Source organism: Sphaeramia orbicularis, unplaced genomic scaffold (genome assembly GCF_902148855.1).
Source record: "Sphaeramia orbicularis unplaced genomic scaffold, fSphaOr1.1, whole genome shotgun sequence".
In the NCBI taxonomy this organism is placed as follows: Eukaryota; Metazoa; Chordata; class Actinopteri; order Kurtiformes; family Apogonidae; genus Sphaeramia; species Sphaeramia orbicularis.
Window position 1 is genome coordinate 423,105 of NW_021941486.1, and position 27,120 is coordinate 450,224.

Below are 27,120 nucleotides of genomic sequence, written 5' to 3' on the forward strand. Positions count from 1 at the left end.
CATGTGCACTGATTCCAGCTGGTGGACACACTGTAGACAAAGGGACAACTGCAGCTAAGTGTGGGAGTTTGACCAGTGAAACCACAGGAATACATGGACTATAGCACTGTTAGCATTAGCATTACTGACCGACTTATCGCATCGAAATAGCATTAGATCAAATTTCACTGCATCTGTTCAGACGTAAAAACAGACAAAATACAGGAAAAAACAAACATCCATAGAATAAAAATATGAACCATCAAATACAAACACATTAGAGCAGATTCACAGAAAACCAGGACATGGTCGTCCAACAGCTGTTCAATCAAACAACTGGACTGATGGAGCTGTCTGTGTGTGTCTGTGTGTGTCTGTCTGTGTCTGTCTGTCTGTCAGACACACACACACAGACAGACAGACAGACACAGACAGACAGATCCAGTCTAACTCTTCAGTTCTGCTGTAGTTCTTAGTCTGTAAACTCTGTCTTCTTTTCTCCATCTCTTTCCTCGTTGGTGTCTTTGACCTGAACCTGAACTGGTCCAAACTGGACTGGATTGGTCCAGACTGGACTGATGGAGGAGGGTCTGCAGTCTGGTCCAAACTGGACCGGACTGAACTAGTCCAAACTAGACTGGACTGATGGTGGAAGGTCTACAGTCTGGTCCAAACTGGACTGGACTGAACTGGTCCAAACTGGACTGGACTGGACTGATGGAGGAGGGTCTGCAGTCTGGTCCAAACTGGACTGGACTGGACTGATGGAGGAGGGTCTGCAGTCTGGTTCTTCAGGTTCACATCAGATTTGGTGTTTTTTTTAAATCTTCTATCAGCTGTTATTTCATATTTCAGGTCAGTGTGCGCTCCTTTAATACAGACCTGATCCAAATCTTCAGACCAGTTGAAAAATAGCTAGAATTTACCTTTTGCACATTTGGATCTTAATGAGGTTTTAAGTAGAGCTACAATATACAAAAGCAAGAAGGGGCAGTGAGACAAAAAGCACTTTGAAAAAGTCATTTATTGAAAACAACAAGTAAACTGAAATAGGCTGTTTATCAGCTGATCAAAAGTTTAAGACCATCGCTCAAAAAATGACAAAAAACTCTCCAAACCAGAACAAAAAATGTTCTCAGTAGGACTCAGTAATGAGTAGCTCCACCGTTCTTGTTAATCACTTCATAAATTCCTTTGGCCATGCTTGATGCCAGTGTTTCCAGGAGGCTGGTGGGAACATTGCTCCAAGTGGTGAAGATGGCTTCACGAAGGGCATCAGCTGTGTGGAACTGATGGTCATTTTTATAAACTTCCCTTGCCATCCATCCCCAAATGTTCTCTATGGGATTTAAATCAGGGGAACATGCGGGATGGTCCAAAAGAGTGATGTTCTTCTCCCTGAAGAAGTCCTTGGTCAAGCGAGCATTGTGAGCTGCAGCGTTGTCCTGTTTTTAAACCCAGCTGTTCCCACACAGACCAGGGCCCTCAGTCATGAGGGACGCCCGCTGCAACATCTGCACGTAACCGGCCGCCGTTTGACCACCCTGCACCACCTGAAGCTCCAGTGTTCCACTGAATGAAAAAGCACCCCAGATCATGATGGACCCCCCTCCGCTGTGCCGGGTAGAAAACATCTCAGGTGGGATCTCCTTGTCGTGCCAGTAACGTTGGAAGCCATCTGGACCGTCAAGGTTCCATTTTTTCTCATCAGAGAATAAAACTTTTTTCCACCTTTCAGTGTCCCATGTTTGATGCTCCTGGCAAAGTCTAAACGGGCAGTTTTGTGGCGTTGGAGGAGACGAGGTCTTTGAATTGTTTTTTTGTTTTTGAAACCCTTTTCCCGCAGATGCCGTCTGATGGTTATTGCGCTGCAGTCGGCACCAGTAAGGGCCTTCATTTGGGTGGAGGACCGCCCTGTGTCCTGACGGACAGTCAGTCGGATCCTCCGGCTCAGCGCAGGTGTCATTTTTTTGGGTCTACCACTTGACTTTTTGTTCCATAATGCTCAGGATCTGTCCAAAAATGTAGAATGACTGTCTTACTGCGTCCAACCTCAGCAGCAATGGCACGCTGCCAGAGGCCTCGCTTATGCAGCTGGACGATCCGACCACGTTCAAGAAGAGAAAGCTTCTGAGCTTTAGCCATCAGGAGGGCATGACCGTGTGAATGCCCGACAGAAAAGGAGAATTTGGAGCAGATTTTGGCTTTTATAGCCTGTGGTCTTAAACTTCTGATCAGCTGATAAACAGCCTATTTCAGTTTACTTGTTGTTTCAATAAATGACTTTTTCAAAGTGCTTTTTGTCTCACTCCCCCTTCTTGCTTTTGTATATTGTAGCTCTACTTAAAACCTCATTAAGATCCAAATGTGCAAAAGGTAAATTCTAGCTATTTTTCAACTGGTCTGAAGATTTTGACCGGGTCTGTACGAGGGCCGTTCAATAAGTTCATGGCCTCACCCAGAACAGAACAACACAGACTGATAATTTATATTTTATTTTTCAACATAATCTCCATTTACAGCAATGCACTTGGTCCATCGATGTTCAAGCATCACTATCCCATCACGAAAGAATGTAACATCCTGTATTAGAACAACCAGTATTTCTGGGTGAGGCCATGAACTTATTGAACAGCCCTCGTATGTCCATGTGGAACTGGAGTGGATTTAAAGTTCTGCGTTGAACAGCGTCTTTAGTTCCTTTTTCTTTTTCTCATATATATATAAATATATATATATATATATATATATATAATATATATATATATATATATATATATATTTACACACACACACACACACACACACACACACACACACTACTACTAGGACTCCTGCCATGGGGCGGGTGTCCTGTCCCGGTGCATTGGGCCGACCAGGTGAACCAGTGTTTTCCATGGCTGGTGGTCTTGCTCCAGCTGCTCTGCGTCCTTCATGGTAATTCCATGTTGTTGGAGGTCGCCCGCAATGAGGTCGAGCCATCGGGTGCGGGGCTCGCCTCGTGGTCGTCATCCAGCCTTCGGGTCAAACTGAAGGATGGCTCTTGTTGGATGGTCAGGAGGGAGGCGGAGGACATGACCAAACCAGCGGGTGCGACATTGCACGGCCAGGCTGGATACTTTGGGCTGGCATGTGCGGGCTCCAAGCACCTCGTTGGAAACCCACTGGGGCCACCTGATGTTTTCAATGGTTCTGAGAGCCCTGCTATCAAAGCCATCTATTCTGGCAGCCAGAGTCTTGTTTACGGGCCATATTTCTGAGCCATAGAGCAGGATGGAGAGGACGGCAGAGTTGTAGATCAGGAGCTTCGTCCTATGTGAGATGGTCTGGTGCCACCAGAGTGGTTTCCAGAGAGACTGCAGAGCTGATGCTGCCAGGGCTCTTCTGCAGGTAATCTCTGGTTTTAGGTCCCTGTTGTCTGTCACCATGGACCTCAGATACACAAAGCTCGTGACAGGTTCTACAATGTCATTACCAAGCTGCAAGGGAGGTGGATCTGGCCCATCACCGACATGCATGAACTTGGTTTTTGTCCAGTTCACTTGGAGGCCAAGCTTCTCTGCCTCTTCACTGTATCTGCCCAGAGCATCTGTCAGCTGACTGTAGGATGTGCTGAACAGGATGGTGTCATCAACGTACTCCAGGTCAGTCAGGTGGTAACTGCCTAGAGACACTCTGGGGACCCTCTCACAAACCCTGGTCATCAGATGGTCAGTGATACAGTTGAAGAGGTCGGGAGCAGCCACGCAGCCCAGGAGAACGCCACTGGAGATGGAGAACCAGTCTGAGTGTTTGCCATGGATTCGGACACAGCTCTGTGTGTTATTGTAAAGCAGCTTGAACAGGGCAACGATCTTAGATGGTGCTCCAAGGGCCTGTAGGAGGTTCCACAGTGAAGCGTGGTAGACGGTGTCAAAGGCAGCCTTCAGATCTGTGAACCCGATGTAAAGATTGTGATTTTTGCAGAATTCATAAGTCTTCTCTATCAGCAGGCGAACAGTGGAGATGTGGTCTGTTGTGGGGCGGTTAGGCATGAAGCCAGCCTGTTGGGGACGGCGGCTGCTTCTGATGGCTGGGAGAACACAGGTGAGTAAGATCCTGGTGAAGACCTTGTCTGGGATGGATGGAAGGGTGATGCCTCGGTGGTTACTGCAGACTGGCCGGTCACCCTTGTGTTTCCAGAAGGGTAGGATGAGTCCTCTGGTCCAGGTGCTGGGAAGCCTCTGTGTCTCCCACACCTGGTTCAGAATTTGGGTAAGCCACTCAACGATGCTGTCCATCTCAGCGGTTACTGCACAGATGCCGGGGGCCTTCCTGTTGTTGAGTTTTTTCACGGCAGCTCTGACTCCTCGGGTGTGACAGGGTCTGTCCTACAGGCGTCACCAGGGGCTGCAGCGTTTGTGGCCGGTAGCATGGTGGGATCAGCTGGGATGGTACCGCGCTGCAGGAGGAGGCTGAAGTGTTCTTTCCAGCGTTCGAGGCGGTTTGTTTTCAGTCGTTATGAGGTTACCATCAGAGTCTTTGACCAGGGCTGTCTTGATGCGTGGACCATTACAGGCTTGGAGCAGCAAACTGAAGACACGGCTCATGTTGTTGTTGTTGTTGGCCGTGGCCAACCTTCTGTTCCTTTATCTTTGTCTTCCATCATGTAGACCAGTTCAGTCTGACCTAACCAACAGTCTGACTGATTTAACTATTTACAACACCAAATTAAACTGAACAAGAAATGATGAAATTATGGAACTGAAACAAGAAAACGTGTCCCTTCAGTCCAGTGTACCAGTTAGTCCAGTGGTTGTGTTTTCTTCCAGGTCAGTAAATGAACAGTTCATTTGGTTTCTGTGATTTCACAGCAGAATGTGTGACGGTATTAAACTGAACTGTGTCAGTGAAGGAGCAGATCTGAAAACAGCTGTCAATCAAACCGCATTCAGCCTTTGGACCCGTCCTCCGATCGGCACGCGGAAGCTCGGTGTCCGGCCCGGCCGAGCTCCGCCCACAGTTCCGTTCGCCCCCAGAGACGCTGAGCATCCGGGGGCGGGACGACAGGTGTCATGTGTCCAGTGCTGGTCCAGTTTGTAGTGGTTTTTTCCAGCAGTTCCACTCAGTCCCATTGAAGTGCATGGACGCTGAGCGTCTACGGACAAATGCACTGAGCAGAGATGGAATGAACAAACACAGACACGGGAATGGAGGAGAAGTGAACAACATCCAGTCCACTGATCTGGGATCAGACTGATTCTGAACCAACTGGTCTGAGAGATGAACGTGTTCCAACACATTTGGAGTCAATGAAATGAAAACAACTGAACAGATTTGAGCATTTACTGGGAGTCATTTTAGGAGAAGATGGGCTTCACCTTCAGTCTGACACAAACACCTGAGATATATATGTGTGTGTGTGTGTGTGTGTGTGTGTGTATATATATGCTTAGAGTGCTTTCTGCCTTAAAAGCTTCCTTCCATTCTCTCATCACAATGAAAGCCCCACCCCCCTCCAACCCCCCACTCCCCATCTGTGTTCAAATATTAAATAAAGTGCAGGAATAGAAGGAGCTGTGATTGAAACAGGACATTTAGAAGAAGAAGAAGAAGAAGAAGAAGAACCCACTGATGGACTGATCTATTATTTACTGTCGGAAGTCCTGTCTGCATCAGACCTGCACACCATGGATCTGTATGTGTGTGTGTGTGTGTGGGGGGGTCCACAGGGTCCACAGGAAGTGGTCTGACAGATGAGGGAGTGTCCTCCTGCTGCTGGACCTGGTGATTTGGACAGATTCAACATGTCCTGTCTGAGTTTAACACACACCAATAAGAACAACACATGGACACAGGTTTAGTCTCAGTCCCAGGTTTAGTCTCAGTCACAGGTTTAGTCTCAGTCCCAGGTTTAGTCTCAGTCCCAGGTTTAGTCTCAGTCACAGGTTTAGTCTCAGTCCCAGGTTTAGTCCCAGGTTAAGTCTCAGTCCCAGGTTTAGTCCCAGTCCCAGGTTTAGTCCCAGGTTTAGTCCTAGTCCCAGGTTTAGTCCCAGTCCCAGGTTTAGTCCCAGGTTTAGTCTCAGTCCCAGGTTTAGTCTCAGTCCCAGGTTTAGTCTCAGTCACAGGTTTAGTCTCAGTCCCAGGTTTAGTCCCAGGTTAAGTCTCAGTCCCAGGTTTAGTCCCAGTCCCAGGTTTAGTCCCAGGTTTAGTCCTAGTCCCAGGTTTAGTCCCAGTCCATTTGTCTTCTGAACCGCTTTATACTTTGGGGGGGGGGGGGGGGGGGGGTCACAGGGGGTGGAGCCTATCCCAGCTACATTTCTGGTGACAGTGGAGGAAAAGGAGTTTTTTTTTTTTTTTTTAACTTTAGTCCAGTGTGGTTCAGTTTAACTTTAGTCCAGTGTGGTTCAGTTTTAACTTTAGTCCAGTGTGGTTCAGTTTTAACTTTAGTCCAGTGTGGTTCAGTTTAACTTCAGTCCAGTGTGTTTCAGTTAACTTTAGTCCAGTGTGGTTCAGTTTTAACTTTAGTCCAGTGTGGTTCAGTTTAACTTTAGTCCAGTGTGGTTCAGTTTTAACTTTAGTCCAGTGTGGTTCAGTTTAACTTTAGTCCAGTGTGGTTCAGTTTTAACTTTAGTCCAGTGTGGTTCAGTTTTAACTTTAGTCCAGTGTGGTTCAGTTTAACTTTAGTCCAGTGTGTTTCAGTTTAACTTTAGTCCAGTGTGTTTCAGTTTAACTTTAGTCCAGTGTGGTTCAGTTTTAACTTTAGTCCAGTGTGGTTCAATTTCAGTCCGGGTTAAAGGATGGATCTTCTGCTTCAGTTAAAGGCCCTAACATATGCACAGACTGTTTACTGGGGGGGGGGGGGGGGTTGACATAAACTGTGAGTGACAGGTGCCTCTGGGAATAGCTGGATCTGACTGACAGATGTGAACCCGCCCACACAACACACACACATCACACCATCAACCAAGAGCAAAGATCTGTTCCATCTAGAACAAATATACACAGATCTGTTCCATCTAGAACAAATATACACAGATCTGTTCCATCTAGAACAAATATATACAGATCTGTTCCATCTAGAACAAATATATACAGATCTGTTCCATCTAGAACAAATATACACAGAACTGTTCCATCTAGAACAAATATACACAGATCTGTTCCATCTAGAACAAATATATACAGATCTGTTCCATCTAGAACAAATATATACAGATCTGTTCCATCTAGAACAAATATACACAGAACTGTTCCATCTAGAACAAATATACACAGATCTGTTCCATCTAGAACAAATATACACAGATCTGTTCCATCTAGAACAAATATACACAGATCTGTTCCATCTAGAACAAATATACACAGAACTGTTCCATCTAGAACAAATATACACACATCTGTTCCATCTAGAACAAATATACACAGATCTGTTCCATCTAGAACAAATATACACAGAACTGTTCCATCTAGAACAAATATACACAGAACTGTTCCATCTAGAACAAATATACACACATCTGTTCCATCTAGAACAAATATACACACATCTGTTCCATCTAGAACAAATATACACAGATCTGTTCCATCTAGAACAAATATACACAGATTTGTTCCATCTAGAACAGATATACACAGAACTGTTCCATCTAGAACAAATATACACAGATCTGTTCCATCTAGAACAATATACACAGATCTGTTCCATCTAGAACAAATATACACAGAACTGTTCCATCTAGAACAAATATACACACATCTGTTCCATCTAGAACAAATATACACAGATCTGTTCCATCTAGAACAGATATACAAAGATCTGTTCCATCTAGAACAAATATACACAGAACTGTTCCATCTAGAACAATATACACAGATCTGTTCCATCTAGAACAAATATACACAGATCTGTTCCATCTAGAACAAATATACACAGAACTGTTCCATCTAGAACAAATATACACAGATCTGTTCCATCTAGAACAAATATACACAGATCTGTTCCATCTAGAACAAATATACACAGAACTGTTCCATCTAGAACAAATATACACAGATCTGTTCCATCTAGAACAAATATACACAGATCTGTTCCATCTAGAACAAATATACACAGAACTGTTCCATCTAGAACAAATATACACAGAACTGTTCCATCTAGAACAAATATACACACATCTGCTCCATCTAGAACAAATATACACAGATCTGTTCCATCTAGAACAGATATACACAGATCTGTACCATCTAGAAGAAATATACACAGATCTGTTCCATCTAGAACAGAATACACAGAACTGTTCCATCTAGAAAAATATACACAATCTGTTCCATCTAGAACAAATTACACAGATCTGTTCCATCTAGAACAAATATACACAGAACTGTTCCATCTAGAACAAATAACACCAGATCTGTTCCATCTAGAACAATATACACAGAACTGTTCCATCTAGAACAAATATACACAGATCTGTTCCATCTAGAACAAATATACACAGATCTGTTCCATCTAGAACAAATATACACAGAACTGTTCCCATCTAGAGACCAATATACACAGATCTGTTCCATCTAGAACAAATATACACAGATCTGTTCCATCTAGAAAAATATACACAGACCTGTTCCATCTAGAACAAATATACACAGAACTGTTCCATCTAGAACAAATATACACAGATCTGTTCCATCTAGAACAAATATACACACGATCTGTTCCATCTAGAACAAGCTAACACAGATCTGTTCCATCTAGAAAAATATACACGGATCTGTTCCATCTAGAACAAATATACACGGATCTGTTCCATCTAGAACAGATATACACAGATCTGTTCCATCTAGAACAGATATGCACGGATCTGTTCCATCTAGAACAGATATACACAGATCTGTTCCATCTAGAACAAATATACACAGAACTGTTCCATCTAGAACAAATATACACACATCTGTTCCATCTAGAACAAATATACACACATCTGTTCCATCTAGAACAAATATACACGGATCTGTTCCATCTAGAACAAATATGCACGGATCTGTTCCATCTAGAACAAATATACACAGATCTGTTCCATCTAGAACAGATATACACAGATCTTTTCCATCTAGAACAGATATGCACGGATCTGTTCCATCTAGAACAAATATACACATATCTGTTCCATCTAGAACAAATATGCACAGATCTGTTCCATCTAGAACAAATATACACAGATCTGTTCCATCTAGAACAAATATGCACAGATCTGTTCCATCTAGAACAAATATACACAGATCTGTTCCATCTAGAACAAATATACACAGAACTGTTCCATCTAGAACAGATATACACACATCTGTTCCATCTAGAACATATATACACAGATCTGTTCCATCTAGAACAAATATACACAGATCTGTTCCATCTAGAACAAATATACACAGATCTGTTCCATCTAGAACAAATATACACAGAACTGTTCCATCTAGAACAAATATACACAGATCTGTTCCATCTAGAACAAATATACACAGATCTGTTCCATCTAGAATACACAGATCTGTTCCATCTAGAACAAATATACACAGAACTGTTCCATCTAGAACAAATATACACACATCTGTTCCATCTAGAACAAATATACACAGATCTGTTCCATCTAGAACAAATATACACAGAACTGTTCCATCTAGAACAAATATACACAGAACTGTTCCATCTAGAACAAATATACACACATCTGTTCCATCTAGAACAAATATACACACATCTGTTCCATCTAGAACAAATATACACAGATTTGTTCCATCTAGAACAGATATACACAGAACTGTTCCATCTAGAACAAATATACACACATCTGTTCCATCTAGAACAAATATACACACATCTGTTCCATCTAGAACAAATATACACAGAACTGTTCCATCTAGAACAAATATACACACATCTGTTCCATCTAGAACAAATATACACAGATCTGTTCCATCTAGAACAGATATACAAAGATCTGTTCCATCTAGAACAAATATACACAGAACTGTTCCATCTAGAACAAATATACACAGATCTGTTCCATCTAGAACAAATATACACAGATCTGTTCCATCTAGAACAAATATACACAGAACTGTTCCATCTAGAACAAATATACACAGATCTGTTCCATCTAGAACAAATATACACAGATCTGTTCCATCTAGAACAAATATACACAGAACTGTTCCATCTAGAACAAATATACACAGATCTGTTCCATCTAGAACAAATATACACAGATCTGTTCCATCTAGAACAAATATACACAGAACTGTTCCATCTAGAACAAATATACACACATCTGCTCCATCTAGAACAAATATACACAGATCTGTTCCATCTAGAACAGATATACACAGATCTGTACCATCTAGAAGAAATATACACAGATCTGTTCCATCTAGAACAAATATACACAGAACTGTTCCATCTAGAACAAATATACACACATCTGTTCCATCTAGAACAAATATACACACATCTGTTCCATCTAGAACAGATATACACAGAACTGTTCCATCTAGAACAAATATACACACATCTGTTCCATCTAGAACAAATATACACAGATCTGTTCCATCTAGAACAGATATACACAGAACTGTTCCATCTAGAACAAATATACACAGAACTGTTCCATCTAGAACAAATATACACACATCTGTTCCATCTAGAACAAATATACACACATCTGTTCCATCTAGAACAAATATACATGGATCTGTTCCATCTAGAACAAATATGCACGGATCTGTTCCATCTAGAACAAATATACACGGATCTGTTCCATCTAGAACAGATATACACAGATCTGTTCCATCTAGAACAATATACACAGATCTGTTCCATCTAGAACAAATATACACAGATCTGTTCCATCTAGAACAAATATACACAGAACTGTTCCATCTAGAACAAATATACACAGATCTGTTCCATCTAGAACAAATATACACAGATCTGTTCCATCTAGAATACACAGATCTGTTCCATCTAGAACAAATATACACAGAACTGTTCCATCTAGAACAAATATACACACATCTGTTCCATCTAGAACAAATATACACAGATCTGTTCCATCTAGAACAAATATACACAGAACTGTTCCATCTAGAACAAATATACACAGAACTGTTCCATCTAGAACAAATATACACACATCTGTTCCATCTAGAACAAATATACACACATCTGTTCCATCTAGAACAAATATACACAGATTTGTTCCATCTAGAACAGATATACACAGAACTGTTCCATCTAGAACAAATATACACACATCTGTTCCATCTAGAACAAATATACACAGATCTGTTCCATCTAGAACAAATATACACAGAACTGTTCCATCTAGAACAAATATACACACATCTGTTCCATCTAGAACAAATATACACAGATCTGTTCCATCTAGAACAGATATACACAGATCTGTTCCATCTAGAACAAATATACACAGAACTGTTCCATCTAGAACAAATATACACAGATCTGTTCCATCTAGAACAAATATACACAGATCTGTTCCATCTAGAACAAATATACACAGAACTGTTCCATCTAGAACAAATATACACAGATCTGTTCCATCTAGAACAAATATACACAGATCTGTTCCATCTAGAACAAATATACACAGAACTGTTCCATCTAGAACAAATATACACAGATCTGTTCCATCTAGAACAAATATACACAGATCTGTTCCATCTAGAACAAATATACACAGAACTGTTCCATCTAGAACAAATATACACACATCTGCTCCATCTAGAACAAATATACACAGATCTGTTCCATCTAGAACAGATATACACAGATCTGTACCATCTAGAAGAAATATACACAGATCTGTTCCATCTAGAACAAATATACACAGAACTGTTCCATCTAGAACAAATATACACACATCTGTTCCATCTAGAACAAATATACACACATCTGTTCCATCTAGAACAGATATACACAGAACTGTTCCATCTAGAACAAATATACACACATCTGTTCCATCTAGAACAAATATACACAGATCTGTTCCATCTAGAACAGATATACACAGAACTGTTCCATCTAGAACAAATATACACAGAACTGTTCCATCTAGAACAAATATACACACATCTGTTCCATCTAGAACAAATATACACACATCTGTTCCATCTAGAACAAATATACATGGATCTGTTCCATCTAGAACAAATATGCACGGATCTGTTCCATCTAGAACAAATATACACGGATCTGTTCCATCTAGAACAGATATACACAGATCTGTTCCATCTAGAACAGATATGCACGGATCTGTTCCATCTAGAACAGATATACACAGATCTGTTCCATCTAGAACAAATATACACAGAACTGTTCCATCTAGAACAAATATACACACATCTGTTCCATCTAGAACAAATATACACACATCTGTTCCATCTAGAACAAATATACACGGATCTGTTCCATCTAGAACAATATGCACGGATCTGTTCCATCTAGAACAAATATACACAGATCTGTTCCATCTAGAACAGATATACACAGATCTTTTCCATCTAGAACAGATATGCACGGATCTGTTCCATCTAGAACAAATATACACATATCTGTTCCATCTAGAACAAATATGCACAGATCTGTTCCATCTAGAACAAATATACACAGATCTGTTCCATCTAGAACAAATATGCACAGATCTGTTCCATCTAGAACAAATATACACAGATCTGTTCCATCTAGAACAGATATACACAGAACTGTTCCATCTAGAACAGATATACACACATCTGTTCCATCTAGAACATATATACACAGATCTGTTCCATCTAGAACAAATATACACAGATCTGTTCCATCTAGAACAAATATACACAGATCTGTTCCATCTAGAACAAATATACACAGAACTGTTCCATCTAGAACAAATATACACAGAACTGTTCCATCTAGAACAAATATACACAGATCTGTTCCATCTAGAACATATATACACACATCTGTTCCATCTAGAACAAATATACACAGATCTGTTCCATCTAGAACAGATATACACACATCTGTTCCATCTAGAACATATATACACAGATCTGTTCCATCTAGAACAAATATACACAGATCTGTTCCATCTAGAACAAATATACACAGATCTGTTCCATCTAGAACAAATATGCACAGATCTGTTCCATCTAGAACAAATATACACAGATCTGTTCCATCTAGAACAGATATACACAGAACTGTTCCATCTAGAACAGATATACACACATCTGTTCCATCTAGAACATATATACACAGATCTGTTCCATCTAGAACAAATATACACAGATCTGTTCCATCTAGAACAAATATACACAGATCTGTTCCATCTAGAACAAATATACACAGAACTGTTCCATCTAGAACAAATATACACAGAACTGTTCCATCTAGAACAGATATACACACATCTGTTCTATCTAGAACAAATATACACAGAACTGTTCCATCTAGAATATATATACACACATCTGTTCCATCTAGAACATATATACACAGATCTGTTCCATCTAGAATAGATATACACACATCTGTTCCATCTAGAACATATATACACAGATCTGTTCCATCTAGAACAAATATACACAGATCTGTTCCATCTAGAACAAATATACACAGAACTGTTCCATCTAGAATAGATATACACACATCTGTTCCATCTAGAACATATATACACAGATCTGTTCCATGTAGAACAAATATACACAGAACTGTTCCATCTAGAACAAATATACACAGAACCCGTCCATCTAGAATAGATATACACACATCTGTTCCATCTAGAACATATATACACAGATCTGTTCCATGTAGAACAAATATACACAGAACTGTTCCATCTAGAACAAATATACACACATCTATTCCATCTAGAACAGATACAGAAAAAATATCAAAGGAAGGGTAGAATAGAATAACTCTAACACCCCCCCCCCCTCCTCTCTCTTTCTCTCTCATTCTCTCTCTCTCCTCCCTCTCTCCTCTCTCTCTCTGTCCCCCCTCTCCCCCCCCTCTCTCTCTCTCTCTCTTTTCCCTCCTCCCTCTCCCCCTCCTCTCTCTCTCCTCTCTCCCCCCCTCCCCCTCCTCCCTCTCCCTCTCTCTCTCTCGCTTTGCCCTCCTCCCTCTCTCTCTCTCTCTCTCTCTCTGCCCCCCCCCTCCCCCTCCTCCCTCTCCCTCTCTCTCTCTCTCTGCCCTCCTCTCCCCCCCCCCCCCCCCTTCCCCCAGGAGTACACAGTGGATGTGTTCTTCCGTCAGAGTTGGAAGGACGAGCGTTTGAAGTTCCACGGTCCAATGAACATCCTTCCTCTGAATAACCTGATGGCCAGTAAGATCTGGACCCCCGACACCTTCTTCCACAACGGAAAGAAGAGCGTGGCACACAACATGACCATGCCCAACAAACTGCTGAGGATCATGGAGGACGGAACCCTGCTGTACACCATGAGGTACCGACACACCAACACCATGAGGTACCAACACACCAACACCATGAGGTACCAACACATGAACACCATGAGGTACCAACACATGAACACCATGAGGTACATACACACGAACACCATGAGGTACCAACACATGAACACCATGAGGTACCAACACATGAACACCATGAGGTACCAACACACCAACACCATGAGGTACCAGCACACCAACACCATGAGGTACAAACACATGAACACCATGAGGTACCAGCACACCAACACCATGAGGTACCAACACACCAACACCATGAGGTACCAGCACACCAACACCATGAGGTACCAACACACCAACACCATGAGGTACCAGCACACCAACACCATGAGGTACCAACACACCAACACCATGAGGTACCAGCACACCAACACCATGAGGTACCAACACACGAACACCATGAGGTACCAGCACACCAACACCATGAGGTACCAACACACCAACACCATGAGGTACCAACACACCAACACCATGAGGTACCAACACAGGAACACCATGAGGTACCAACACACCAACACCATGAGGTACCAACACAGGAACACCATGAGGTACCAACACATGAATATCATGAGGTACCAACACACCAACACCATGAGGTACCAACACACGAACACCATGAGGTACCAACACACCAACACCATGAGGTACCAACACACCAACACCATGAGGTACCAACACACCAACAGCATGAGATACCAACACATGTCCAACTGTCCAACTGTCCATGAGGTACATACGTCCAACTGTCCCACATCTGAAGGGTTAGGACGACCTCAGATTAAAGTCCCTGAGAACTGTCACAGACGTCCAGACAATAGACCAGACCATGATGATCATTTTCATTGTGTGTGTGTATGTGTGTGTGTGTGTGTGTGTGTGTATGTGTGTATGTGCAGGTTGACCGTCCAGGCTGAGTGTCCCATGCATCTGGAGGACTTCCCCATGGACTCACACTCCTGTCCACTGAAGTTTGGCAGCTGTAAGTTCTGCTTTGACTCAAGTACATTTGGGTTAAAGTTAAACTGAACCACGGGGTTAAAGTTAAACTGAACCACGGGGTTAAAGTTAAACTGAACCACGGGGTTAAAGTTAAACTGAACCACGGGGTTAAAGTTAAACTGAACCTCGGGGTTAAAGTTAAACTGAACCACAGGCTTAAAGTTAAACTGAACCACAGGCTTAAAGTTAAACTGAACCACGGGGTTAAAGTTAAACTGAACCACAGGCTTAAAGTTAAACTGAACCACAGGCTTAAAGTTAAACTGAACCACAGGCTTAAAGTTAAACTGAACCACGGGGTTAAAGTTAAACTGAACCACAGGCTTAAAGTTAAACTGAACCACGGGGTTAAAGTTAAACTGAACCACAGGGTTAAAGTTAAACTGAACCACGGAGTTAAAGTTAAACTGAACCACAGGCTTAAAGTTAAACTGAACCACAGGCTTAAAGTTAAACTGAACCACAGGCTTAAAGTTAAACTGAACCACGGGGTTAAAGTTAAACTGAACCACTGGTTAAAGTTAAACTAACAGGTACTAAAGGTAGTAAATGTTTGATATAAATGTTCTATCAGATATTAAATGATCTTTAACGTCATAACAGATCATTCATCTTCTGGTCTGTTCTATCTGTACTTAGACCCATGTGTGGGACCAGGGTTAGGGTTAGACAGGACTGAGAAAGACTGCAAACCCACATCAGAACTAAAGACCAGGTCCAGTCTGGTCTGAATGCGGTCTGTGTTGGTTTAGGGTTCATGTGGTCTGTGTTGGTTTAGGGTTCATGTGATCTTCATGTGGTCTGTGTTGGTTTAGGGTTTAAGTGGTCTGAATGTGGTCTTCATGTGGTCCTGGTCTGGTGGTCTCTCATCTGTGTCCCCTTTTCTGTCCTTCACATGCCTACACTAAGACAGAGGTGACCTGTATCTGGTCTGAATGTGGTCTGTGATGGTTTAGGGTTCATGTGGTGTTTGTTGGTTTAGGGTTCATGTGGTCTGTGTTGGTTTAGGGTTCATGTGGTCTTCATATGGTCTTGGTCTTCATATGTGGTCTGGTTTCTGTCCTTCAGATGCCTACACTAAAACAAAGGTGACCTATATCTGGTCTGAATGTGGTCTGTGTTGGTTTAGGGTTCATGTGGTCTTCATGTGGTCTTCATGTGGTCTTGGTCTGGTGGTCTGTCATTTGGTCCTGGTCTCTGTCCTTCAGATGCCTACACTAAAACAGAGGTGACCTACATCTGGTCTGAATGTGGTCTGTGTTGGTTTTGGGTTCATATGGTCTTCATGTGGTCTTCATGTGGTCCTGGTCTTGGTCTTCATATGTGGTCTTGTTTCTGTCCTTCAGATGCCTACACTAAAACAGAGGTGACCTACATCTGGTCTGAATGTGGTCTGTGTTGGTTTTGGGTTCATATGGTCTTCATGTGGTCTTCATGTGGTCCTGGTCTTGGTCTTCATATGTGGTCTTGTTTCTGTCCTTCAGATGCCTACACTAAAACAGAGGTGACCTACATCTGGTCTGAATGTGGTCTGTGTTGGTTTTGGGTTCATATGGTCTTCATGTGGTCTTCATGTGGTCCTGGTCTTGGTCTTCATATGTGGTCTTGTTTCTGTCCTTCAGATGCCTACACTAAACAGAGGTGACCTACATCTGGTCTCGTAACGCCTCCCAGTCTGTGGATGTGGCTGCAGATGGGTCCAGACTGAACCAGTATGACCTGGTGGGTCAGACCGTGGGCCAGGAGACCATCAAGTCCAGCACCGGTCAGTTCCCATCATGCCCTCCATTAGCACACACCAAAAACAGTCAACTGACCTATGACCTTTGTGTTTTCAGTAAATAAGCACAGCTGTATGGAACATGGGGTCAACCTTTGACCTTTGGACTTGGTTTCATCTGTAGCTTCTGAAGGTCACGTGTCCTCTGCGTAAAAGCTCACAGCACCGAATGAGAAGCCATCGTCAACACACCGCGTTCTTCTACTCCAGGGGTCGGCAACCTGCGGCTCCGGAGCCGCATGCGGCTCTTTCATCCTTCTGTTGCGGCTCTGCGTGGCTTGGAAAAATAAATTATAAGTGTCCGATTGAAGTGTATGTTATTTGTCTCCAAAACGTGTATCATGTCTTCTTATTAAGTCGAAGTTTTTAACTTCTTTCTTCAGACCTTGTGCAATTTCGGTGATCAGCATTCGCCTTCTTCACAGACGTTTGACAGCACTTGACGTGTCAGCCGACAGCCGGCATGTGCGGAATGTCCTGCGACACCAAAACTGCACAATATCTGAACAAAGTATTTTATTTGTGTTTGTTTGTTTGTTTAATTGTAGTTGTAAATTGTAAGATTATTGTGATCTCGAAATATTAAAATAAAATTATATATTATATATATATATATATATATATATATATATATATATATATATATATATGTGTAGTATTATTTTTCGTCTCTCAAAATATGCGTCACACTCTCCGACAGCCCGCCAAAACGCCGTACATTTATCGAGACTTTCAACCCCTGGTAGGCCAAGTATGGAGAAATCTAAGAAAAGAAAAATATCTGAAGAAAATAGAACATTTAATGATGCCAGGTGCCAGGGCACGACCAAGGTGCCGCGGCACCAGGGGCCAACACTAGGTGCCGTGGCACTGCAGTACTAGGGCTCAGTGCCAGGTGCCGTTGCACCGCAGTGCCACTGCTCGGTGTCAGGTGCCATGGCACCGCGGTGCCACAACTGGGTGCCACCGGTGCCGCGGCACCACCGGCACCTCGAGCTGAGGCACCACCGCGGTGGTGCCTCAGCCGAGCCATGGTACGGCGGTGCAACGGCACCTAGCGTTGGCCCCGAGGTGCGCTGCGGTGGCACCAAGCTGTGGTACCGGTAAAATCGTTGTATAGGCCGCGTTGGAGTATAAGCCGCAGTGTTTAAAGTGTGGGAAAAAAGTAGCGGCTTATAGTCCGGAATTTACGGTATATATAGGCTAAAATCTTCATTTCAGATGTCAAAAAGTGTTTGTGGCTCCCATTGTTGTCTTTTCCATGGAAACTGGGTCAAAATGGCTCTTTGAGTGTTAAAGGTTGCCGACCCCTGATCTAGTACGAGTAAAAAAAAAAAGACTGAGAACCAGTTTAAGGTGGAATGGGACAGAAGCTAATCCACAGGTGCTAGTAGCATGAGTCCAGAATAAAGTTAGAATGTAGGCGACACAGTGGTGCATTTATTTTCAGGTAGACAACGTGTACGAAAACACTGGCATTAAACAATACAACCTTTGTTCGCTCGTTGTCTTCTCTACCGTCCATAGTACTGACTTTATAAGAGTCAAGAAAAGAAGATACAAGAGTGGTACCTGGAGTACCAACACAAAAGGAGAGCACCGCCCAGTGGTGTTAACTGGTACTGCATCGTGTACTACTGTGGGTGGAGGTAATCCACACTGACTGAAACACAACTAGCACATCTGACTAAAGGTTCGGACATGGTCAGTCCACTGGTCAGTGTGGTGCCACTGGTGTCAGTCCAAACCTCCTCCACTCTCAGAGGAGTTGGGGTCTTTTAGTCTCACTCACCTGAACAGTGAACACTCACATGGTGGACCCTCAACCTGAACTGAGGAATGTGTGACGTCCATTTATTTTCTTAAACTGACACTGATGCTAACTGATGCTAGCGGATGCTAACAGGGTTCAGACTGCGTTGGTGGGTTTAGTCCTTAACACAGGGCCGTCAAACTCCTGTTAGTTCACTTCCATATTCAGCTAAATCTGATCTGCAGTGGGCCGAACCAGAAAAATAAAAACAGAATAACCTATAAATAATGACAACTGACAATTTTTGTCTTTGTTTTAGTGTAAAAACAACCCATTAAATTATGAAAATACTTTTATAAACTATCAAAAAAATAAAGAAAGAAAGAAACCCTGAAAAAAATTAAATTTAAATAAAAAATTGTAAGAAAATGTAGTGTAATTTTCTCAGTCTTCTTCCTCCACTTCTCATTAGTCCATGTGCATTCTGGATCAGATCTGCAAAGACACTAAACACTGAGGAACAGGAAGGAAAGAGTTCAAACTGGACTGAATTTAATACAGACATTTCAGGTTGGACACATTTGTTCAGGTTAGTCACATTTTATTGGTACAGGAGAGTTTGGAAATGGAAAGAGTTTCACCATTTAATGTGATTTTTTTTGCACTTAAACAAAGACAAAAATTTAAATTTTAAATACTAGTTTTTTTTTTCTACTTAATTGAAGATTTTTTTTTTACTTAAGTCAAGATTTTTTTTAAACTTAATTGATTTTTTTTTCTTTTTTTTGGCTTCAAGATTTTTTTGCTAAATTTAAGATTTTTTTTGGCTTAATTCAAGATTTTTTTTATTTAATTGAAGATTTTTTTTTTTTTTTTTTTTTGCTTAATTCAAGATTTTTTCCTTAATTCAAGCTATTTTTTTTTTTTTTGGCTGAGTTATATTCAAGACTGTGGAATTTTTGCACTTGACAAAAACATTCCAGGGGCTGAACTGGACCCTTTGGGGGGCCACATTTAGCCCCTGGCCCACACGTTTGACACCCCTGCCTTAACAGGTCCATAAACTCAGGGTTCTTCAGTTCCTCCATGTTGCCTGGTTCTTCTGTGGGTTCTTAACAGAAGTCCTCACATGTTTCTTTGTCCTCAGGTGAATACACGGTGATGACCGCACACTTCCATCTGAAGAGGAAGATCGGATACTTTGTGATCCAGACGTACCTGCCCTGCATCATGACCGTCATCCTCTCACAGGTTTCCTTTTGGCTCAATCGGGAATCAGTTCCGGCCAGAACGGTGTTTGGTGAGTCTGGAACATGTTCAAGGACTCATGAGCGGTGTCATGGACACCTCCTCAGATCTGAGCTGCATTTATCCTGTTCTATTCATTCATTCATTCATTCATTCGTTCCCTGTCCAGAACTGCTTCACTCTTGGTATCTTGGTTTGTTTTGCTAATATTTCGTGTTGGTCTAAATCAAGGAAGAGTTCAGTCAAATGATCAGAGTAAACTGTGACGTCCTGGTTTCCTCCTCCAGTAGGTGTGGGGATCACTGTACTTTGTTTGTTTGTTTGTTTGTTTGTTTTCATCTTCAGTGTAAAACTCTTCCACCCATCTTTCCCAAATCTTCCCCACAGATAGGCCTAGGCCCTGGGACCAACCCAGTCCATTTTGGTCCCAGTAGGACAAAGTTCAAGGTCACAGCAAGGTCACAACATCTACAGTTTTCCAAAATTCATCCAAAATTCCAAACAACTCTGATTCTCTTCCAGTTGGATCCACCTGTAGCTTAGAACAATCTCTTGTTTCTGGAACTAAATTGTCCACATCCACTGTGGAATGTGGACTCTGTGGACATTTACACTGAACTTTGAAAATCCCATTTCCCACACATTTAAAATTTGAACTCAACTAATATAGATGTGAATTGAATCTAATTGGACAGACACATGACTGGGACCAGATTCAGCTGTTTCTGTGTATGGAACAACCTGGAAACTGTTGGATTTAAACAGACAGAGTGGATCCACACATGCACAGAGTTCAGGCTGAAGGAGGAGCTCTGAGTTCTGAACACTGGTTCAGATCTGAGGACACTGGAGCCACTAATGCAGAGGTTGCACTAGGAGGTATCCACTCCACTCCACTCGGCCTTGTTGCGTTTCCATTACAAAAAAGGACCTGGAATCTGGTACCTGGTACTAGTTTTTAGTAATCTGGTACCTGGTACAAGTTTTTTGGAATCTGGTACCTGGTACTAGTTTTTGGGAATCTGGTACCTGGTACTAGTTTTTGGGAATCTGGTACCTGGTCCTAGTTTTTTGGTCTCTCCTCTGCTGAGGTTCCAGGACTGTGGACCAGGTACTAAAGGTGACACTGTGTAAACACTGCAGACCTCTGATTGGTCAGAGTGGTGTGTGTGCCCCGCCCTTTTCCAGTAAATCTGTCAGTAGGTGAATCCACATGATGACAGTCTGTAAAACTACACCATGGTTTGTCCAGGAGGTTCAGACGCAAACATTCAGCAGGAGTTTGACCAGACAACAGGCAACCAGTGAGTTTAACAGCAACTGTGAGCAGAGCACACAGAAGGAACGCACCGCATCGCTATGACGACCAGGGACTGGAAAGAGGGAGGATCTGGAATGGAAAGGGTCTGGAATAGGACCTGGTACCAGAGTGGAACCGGTCTGGAATAGGACCTGGTACCAGAGTGGAAAGGGTCTGGAATAGGACCTGGTACCAGAGTCGAGTCGAGTCGAGTCAGTTCCACGTAGTGGAGCTGCAGCGTTTGTGTGCAGTAGATCTGAATCTCCCTCATGTCTTTTTGTTTTTGGACTCACAGTGTTGTGATGTTTGTCAGTGTCAGATCCACATCAGACCTCCTCAGACCTCAGAACCTGTGTCCCATAGTCCCACAGACAGACTCTAGTGTCTAGTGTCCTAACCCTAACCCTAACCCCCCCTCCCCCTGTAGTCTGTTGTAGACCCAAACTAACTGGACCCTGTTTTTGGTCATTTCCAGGTGTCACTACAGTTCTGACCATGACCACCCTCAGTATCAGTGCTCGGAACTCCATTCCTAAAGTGGCCTACGCCACCGCTATGGACTGGTCATCGCAGTCTGCTATGCCTTCGTCTTCAGTGCACTGATCGAATTCGCTACCGTCAACTACTTCACCAAACGAGGATGGGCCTGGGACGGCAAGAGTGTGGTCCCCGATAAGGTACAGGACCCTAACCCTAAGCCTGAAGGACCCCAAACCCTAACCCTGGAGGACCCTAACCCTAACACCTGGAGGACCCTAACCCTGGAGGACCCTAACCCTAACCCTGGAGGAAACTGACCCCTGACCCTGAAGGACACTGACCCTAACCCTGGAAGACCCCAACTCTTATCCCTTATCCCTAACCCTAACCCTGGAGGACAGTTCCTGTGTTCTGTGTTAAAGGACACATTGACAGACACTCTGTCTGTTGGAACCACTCTAGTACTGGTCCTGCAGATGTCCAGGTGTTGACCGTTGGTCTTTGTCCAGGTGTTTACCGTTTGTCTTTGTCCAGGTGTTGACCGTTGGTCTTTGTCCAGGTGTTGAGCGTTTGTCTTTGTCCAGGGTGTTGACTGTTGGTCTTTGTCCAGGTGTTGAGCGTTTGTCTTTGTCCAGGTGTTGACCGTTGGTCTTTGTCCAGGTGTTGACTGTTTGTCTTTGTCTTTGCAGAAGAAGGAATCCTCCGTCCTGAAGCAGAACAACGCCTACGCCGTTGCTGTTGCCAACTACGCCCCCAACATCCTGAAGGACTCACCTTTACCCAGTGTCTCCAATGTGTCCCCTTAGACCCATCCAAATGTGTCCCCTCAGACCCCAACCACACCCCGGTGGACACCAAACCGGAGCCCAAAGGAAAAGCTTCAACAGCGTCAGTAAGATCGACCGCATCTCCCGCATCATGTTCCCAGTGCTGTTCGGGAGCTTCAACCTGGTCTACTGGGCCACGTACCTGAACCGGGAACCTGTCATTAAAGACCTTGACCCGGTCCACTGAAACCCAGACACCTGGACCTGATTCAGGGATTCTGATGGTGCTCCTGAGGGCAGTAGAATGCTGCTGACTCCTCCCACTAAAGCTGATGATTCCAGGGTTCACTGGAGCTAGGGTTAGGTTTGGGTTAGGGTAAGGGTTAGGGTAAAGGTAACGGTTAATGCTAGGGTTAGGGTAAGGGTTAGGGTAAGCGCTGGGGTAAGGGTTAGGTTAAGGGTTAGGGTAAGGGTTAGGGTAAGGGTTAGGTTAAGGGTTAGGGTAAGGGTTAGGTTAAGGGTTAGGGTAAGGGTAAGGGTTAGGTTAAGGGTTAGGGTAAGGGTTAGGGTAAGGGTTAGGCTGGTTTAAATAGGAGCGGTTTGGGTACCTTGTAACACTCGACCCCTCAGAGCCCCGGTTACCAATCTAAGACAAAGGCTGTTGAGAGGAACTGGAACAGTGAGAATGTGCTTTCATCTGTTTGAGTAAAATAATTAATCCACACCTGAACCCATATTCAGAACGGCCTCACGCCATTTACTGTTAAAGGTCAACACAAATCAGGACAGAACACAAACATTAACCCCCCTGCGCTGACTACAGCTCCCCCCCCCCCCCCCCCCCCATTAGTCTCTGTTCAAACCTGTTGCTGAACATGGTGGACACAGTTCTTTATACTCAGTGTCGGACCGAACAATCCAAAGGGAAATTAGTATTTCACTGATAAATAGTTCACAGTCCAGTAATCCAAAGGCAACGAAAATAATCCAAAGGGAAATAGTCCAAACTCCAAACGAAAAGTTTCCCAGACCCGGCCCGATGTCGCTGCTCCTTCCGTTACGACAGTTAATGTTGGTGGTTTATTCAAAGCTCTCACCACAGGCTTCTTCCCAGTGGTCCTAGAGTTTTCTGTTTTAATTTTAACAGAAACTAGGAACTGATAGCTGGAGTCTCATGCAGACACCTGGAGTGTGTTCTGTCTGTCTCTTTCTGACCCCCCCCCCCCCCCCAATGATTGTTATGGTCCGCGTGCACTCGGACACACCCCTTCAGAATTACAGGTCATACAGATGTACCAGGGATACAAGTAAATAAAACTAAACATTCTGTACACACATTCTGTGGCTATGCTACAGAGACCCCCCCCCCCAGCCAGAGGCTACTGGTTGGCCCCATAACACCTCTTCAGATTCACCACATTAACAACATCTTGTCTATCAGAGGAATCCTTCCATTTAACCAGATCAGTAACTGGCCCCAACTTTCTCAAAACTAATGCTGGACCATCCCAGCGGGGAGCTAACTTGGCTGAAAACTTTTCACTAGCCTTAGAAAGGGGATGGGCATGGACCCAGACTGTCACCTGGCTCCAACTTGACCTCGTTTCTTCGGTCATTGTAAGATTTAGCCTGGTGAACCTGGTGCACCCCCATCCTTGCCTTTACTTCCTCAGCCAGGTGCTTCTGCTGTTCCACTGTGTCATAGGCAGCCTTCTGGTCCAGGGTGGGAGGCCTGTGTAGGAGTCTTTGCAAAGGACCCCTAAGTGGTCGACCCAGTGCCAACTCTGCTGGGGTCCTGCTTGTAGTTTCCTGCTGGGCTGTGTTATGGCAAAGCCTATCTCAGGAAGCCACTGATCCCACGTGTTGTGGGCAGGTCCAACAAAGGAGGCCATCATGGTCTTTATTGTCCTGTTGCATCTCTCAATAAGATTGTTTTGTGGGTGGTAGCAGGTGGTGAGCTTCTGCACCACTCCCCATGCTTTACACAGTTCTGTAAACTGTGGGCCTCGGTCAGACACCAGATACTTTGGTACACCCCATTGGGTAAACATCTCTTCCTGCAGTACCTTAACCAGACGTGGGGTTTTACTGTCTCTCAACGGGAATAATTCTACCCACTTGGAGAAGTAATCCACCACCACAGCCAGGAAGCAGTTCCTTTTTTTGCTGCGGGGAAATGGCCCCGTGAGGTCTAGTCCCCACATCTCCCCTGGTGCTCCGGCCTGTGTAGATTGGAGGTATCCTGAGGACTTGGTGTTTTCCGCTTTGTAGTGCTGGCAGATCTCACAGGCCCTCGTGTGTTCCCACACATTGTTGCATACACTGGGCCACCACGCCACTTCAAGGACACTCAATAGTGTCTTCAGCCACCAAAGATGACCACCTAAGGGATTGTCATGGAAATACTGAAGAAGCTCTGGAACTAGGGCCTTAGGAACCACCACCTGACGTTTTTCCCCATCTTTTAGTGGAACTAAGCGATAGAGAACTCCTGTAACAAATGTAATATGATGTGGTCTTTTGTCTGTCCCCGAAACACTCTGTTGTTTGAGTTCACAGATTATCGGGTCTTTGTCTTGAACCTGGGCGATCTCAGTCAGAGTGGAGGGCAGACTCTGGCTCTGTTTCCATCCTGTGAAAGCCAGACAGGGGGTTATCTTCTCTGAAACTGACTCACAGAAACAAGACAAAGCATCAGGGGCAGTATTAAGGCAACCTTTCCGGTAGTGAACTTTAAAGGTGAACTGCTGCAATCACAGGATCCAGCGAGTCAGTCGAGAGGAGGTCCTTGGACAATTAAATGCCCAGGCTAGTGCAGCATGGTCAGTAAAGGCAATGAAATGCACCCCTTCCAGGTAGTGCTTCCACTTCTCCACAGCCCAGACCACTGCCAGGCACTCCTTTTCTGATGTGGAATAATTCTTCTCTGGACCACATAACATTGTTGAAGTATATGCTATCACTCTCTTCCCTTCTGGAAATGCTTGTGAAAGAATAGCCCCTAGTCCAACCTCACTGGCATCAGTATGGACCTGGAAGGGCAAGTTTGGACTGGGCTGTGCTAGTACTGGTGGATTTCTCAGCGCCTCCTTCAGAGTGGTCATGCTGACTTGGCATTCAGGGGTCCATTTCCATTCCGCTCCCTTCTTCTTTAAATGGTTTAAAGGGGCACTAATATCGGCAAAGCGTGGAATGAATTTGTGATACCATCCTGCCAGTCCCAAAAAACGCTGTAGTTCTTTGATATTATTTGGAACCGCGAAGTCCACAACGGCTTGGGTCTGAGCTGAGTCTACTTCCACCCCTCTGGCGGACACAACGTGCCCTAAAAACTTAAGTTCCTGTTTGAAGAACTGACATTTCTTCATGTTGAGGGACAGGTTGGCCATCTGTAACTTTTGGAAAACAGAGTTCAGGTCTTGCAAGGGTTGGTCTTTGGATCGGGAGTACACAATGATATCATCGATGTATATGAAGCAAATCCTGACTCTTAGCTCTCCCAAGACCTTTTCCATCAAACGTTGGAAAGTGGCTGCTGCATTTCTTAACCCAAACGGCATGTGTTTGAACTGAAACAGACCAAGGGAGGTGATGAAGACTGTCTTCTGTTTGCTGATCTCATCCATGGTGATCTGCCAGTATCCTGACATGTAGATCCAGGGCACTGAACCAAGTTGCCCCTTCCAGCGACTCGAGGATCTCGTGTATGATCGGCATAGGATAGGCGTCTGGCAGAGTTTTAGCATTAAGCTTCCGGAAGTCAATACAGAACCGTTCCCTGCCATCAGGTGGATCCACCATTACCACTGGAGAGGCCTAGGCTGATTGTGAGGGTTCAATTATGTCTTCGGCCCACATTTGCTGGACATGGTCTTCAATTGTTTTCTTTTTCAGAGGGGACACCCTGTAGGCCCGGGACCTGACTGGCACTTCATCCTGTGTGTAGATGACATGTTTTTCCACAGCGCTTTTCCCCAGTTGACTGGATGTAACTGTGGGCCAGGCACTGATGAGCTGCTCCAAACCCTTAGGGGGCTCTGTTCCGGATGCCTCCAACTGGGGGGAAGTGGTCCAGCATGGGTGGTTCCTACCCCGGAAGCGGGGCATAGTAAAGGGTAACCGGAAGGGTTGTTTTTGTCCATTGGCACATTCCCACAGACAGCTGAAAAAAGGGAGGAATAACCCTTAGCCCCCTTTAAACCATAGAGTCGTTTCGCCAGCTTTAGGATAACTCCTGCTTCTGTGGGAAAATCCAGTCCAATAATCACAGCAAAGGCGAGATGTCGGTCCTCCATAACATGT

At 43.7% G+C, this 27,120-nt stretch overlaps 2 protein-coding genes across 2 annotated transcripts in view; one reads left to right on the forward strand and one right to left on the reverse strand.

The window, feature by feature from the left end:
- The window catches only part of LOC115415952 (gamma-aminobutyric acid receptor subunit alpha-2-like), a 32,477-nt gene extending 28,218 nt beyond the window's left edge, over positions 1 to 4,259 (reverse strand). Inside the window, exon 1 of the mRNA XM_030129634.1 lies at positions 3,581 to 4,259. Within this exon, the coding sequence (XP_029985494.1) occupies positions 3,581 to 4,259 (679 nt within the window). The remainder of the gene's footprint in view (positions 1 to 3,580) is intronic.
- A 19-nt stretch (positions 4,260 to 4,278) lies between these two features.
- LOC115415953 (gamma-aminobutyric acid receptor subunit alpha-2-like) lies at positions 4,279 to 23,154 on the forward strand. Its single transcript, XM_030129635.1, is given in 10 exon segments — positions 4,279 to 4,332; positions 14,243 to 14,463; positions 15,388 to 15,470; positions 16,699 to 16,718; positions 17,132 to 17,255; positions 20,171 to 20,323; positions 22,047 to 22,133; positions 22,136 to 22,248; positions 22,741 to 22,880; positions 22,882 to 23,154. Coding segments are annotated over 10 exon segments (1,179 nt in total). The 3' UTR covers positions 23,066 to 23,154.
- The last annotated feature ends 3,966 nt before the right edge of the window (positions 23,155 to 27,120 follow it).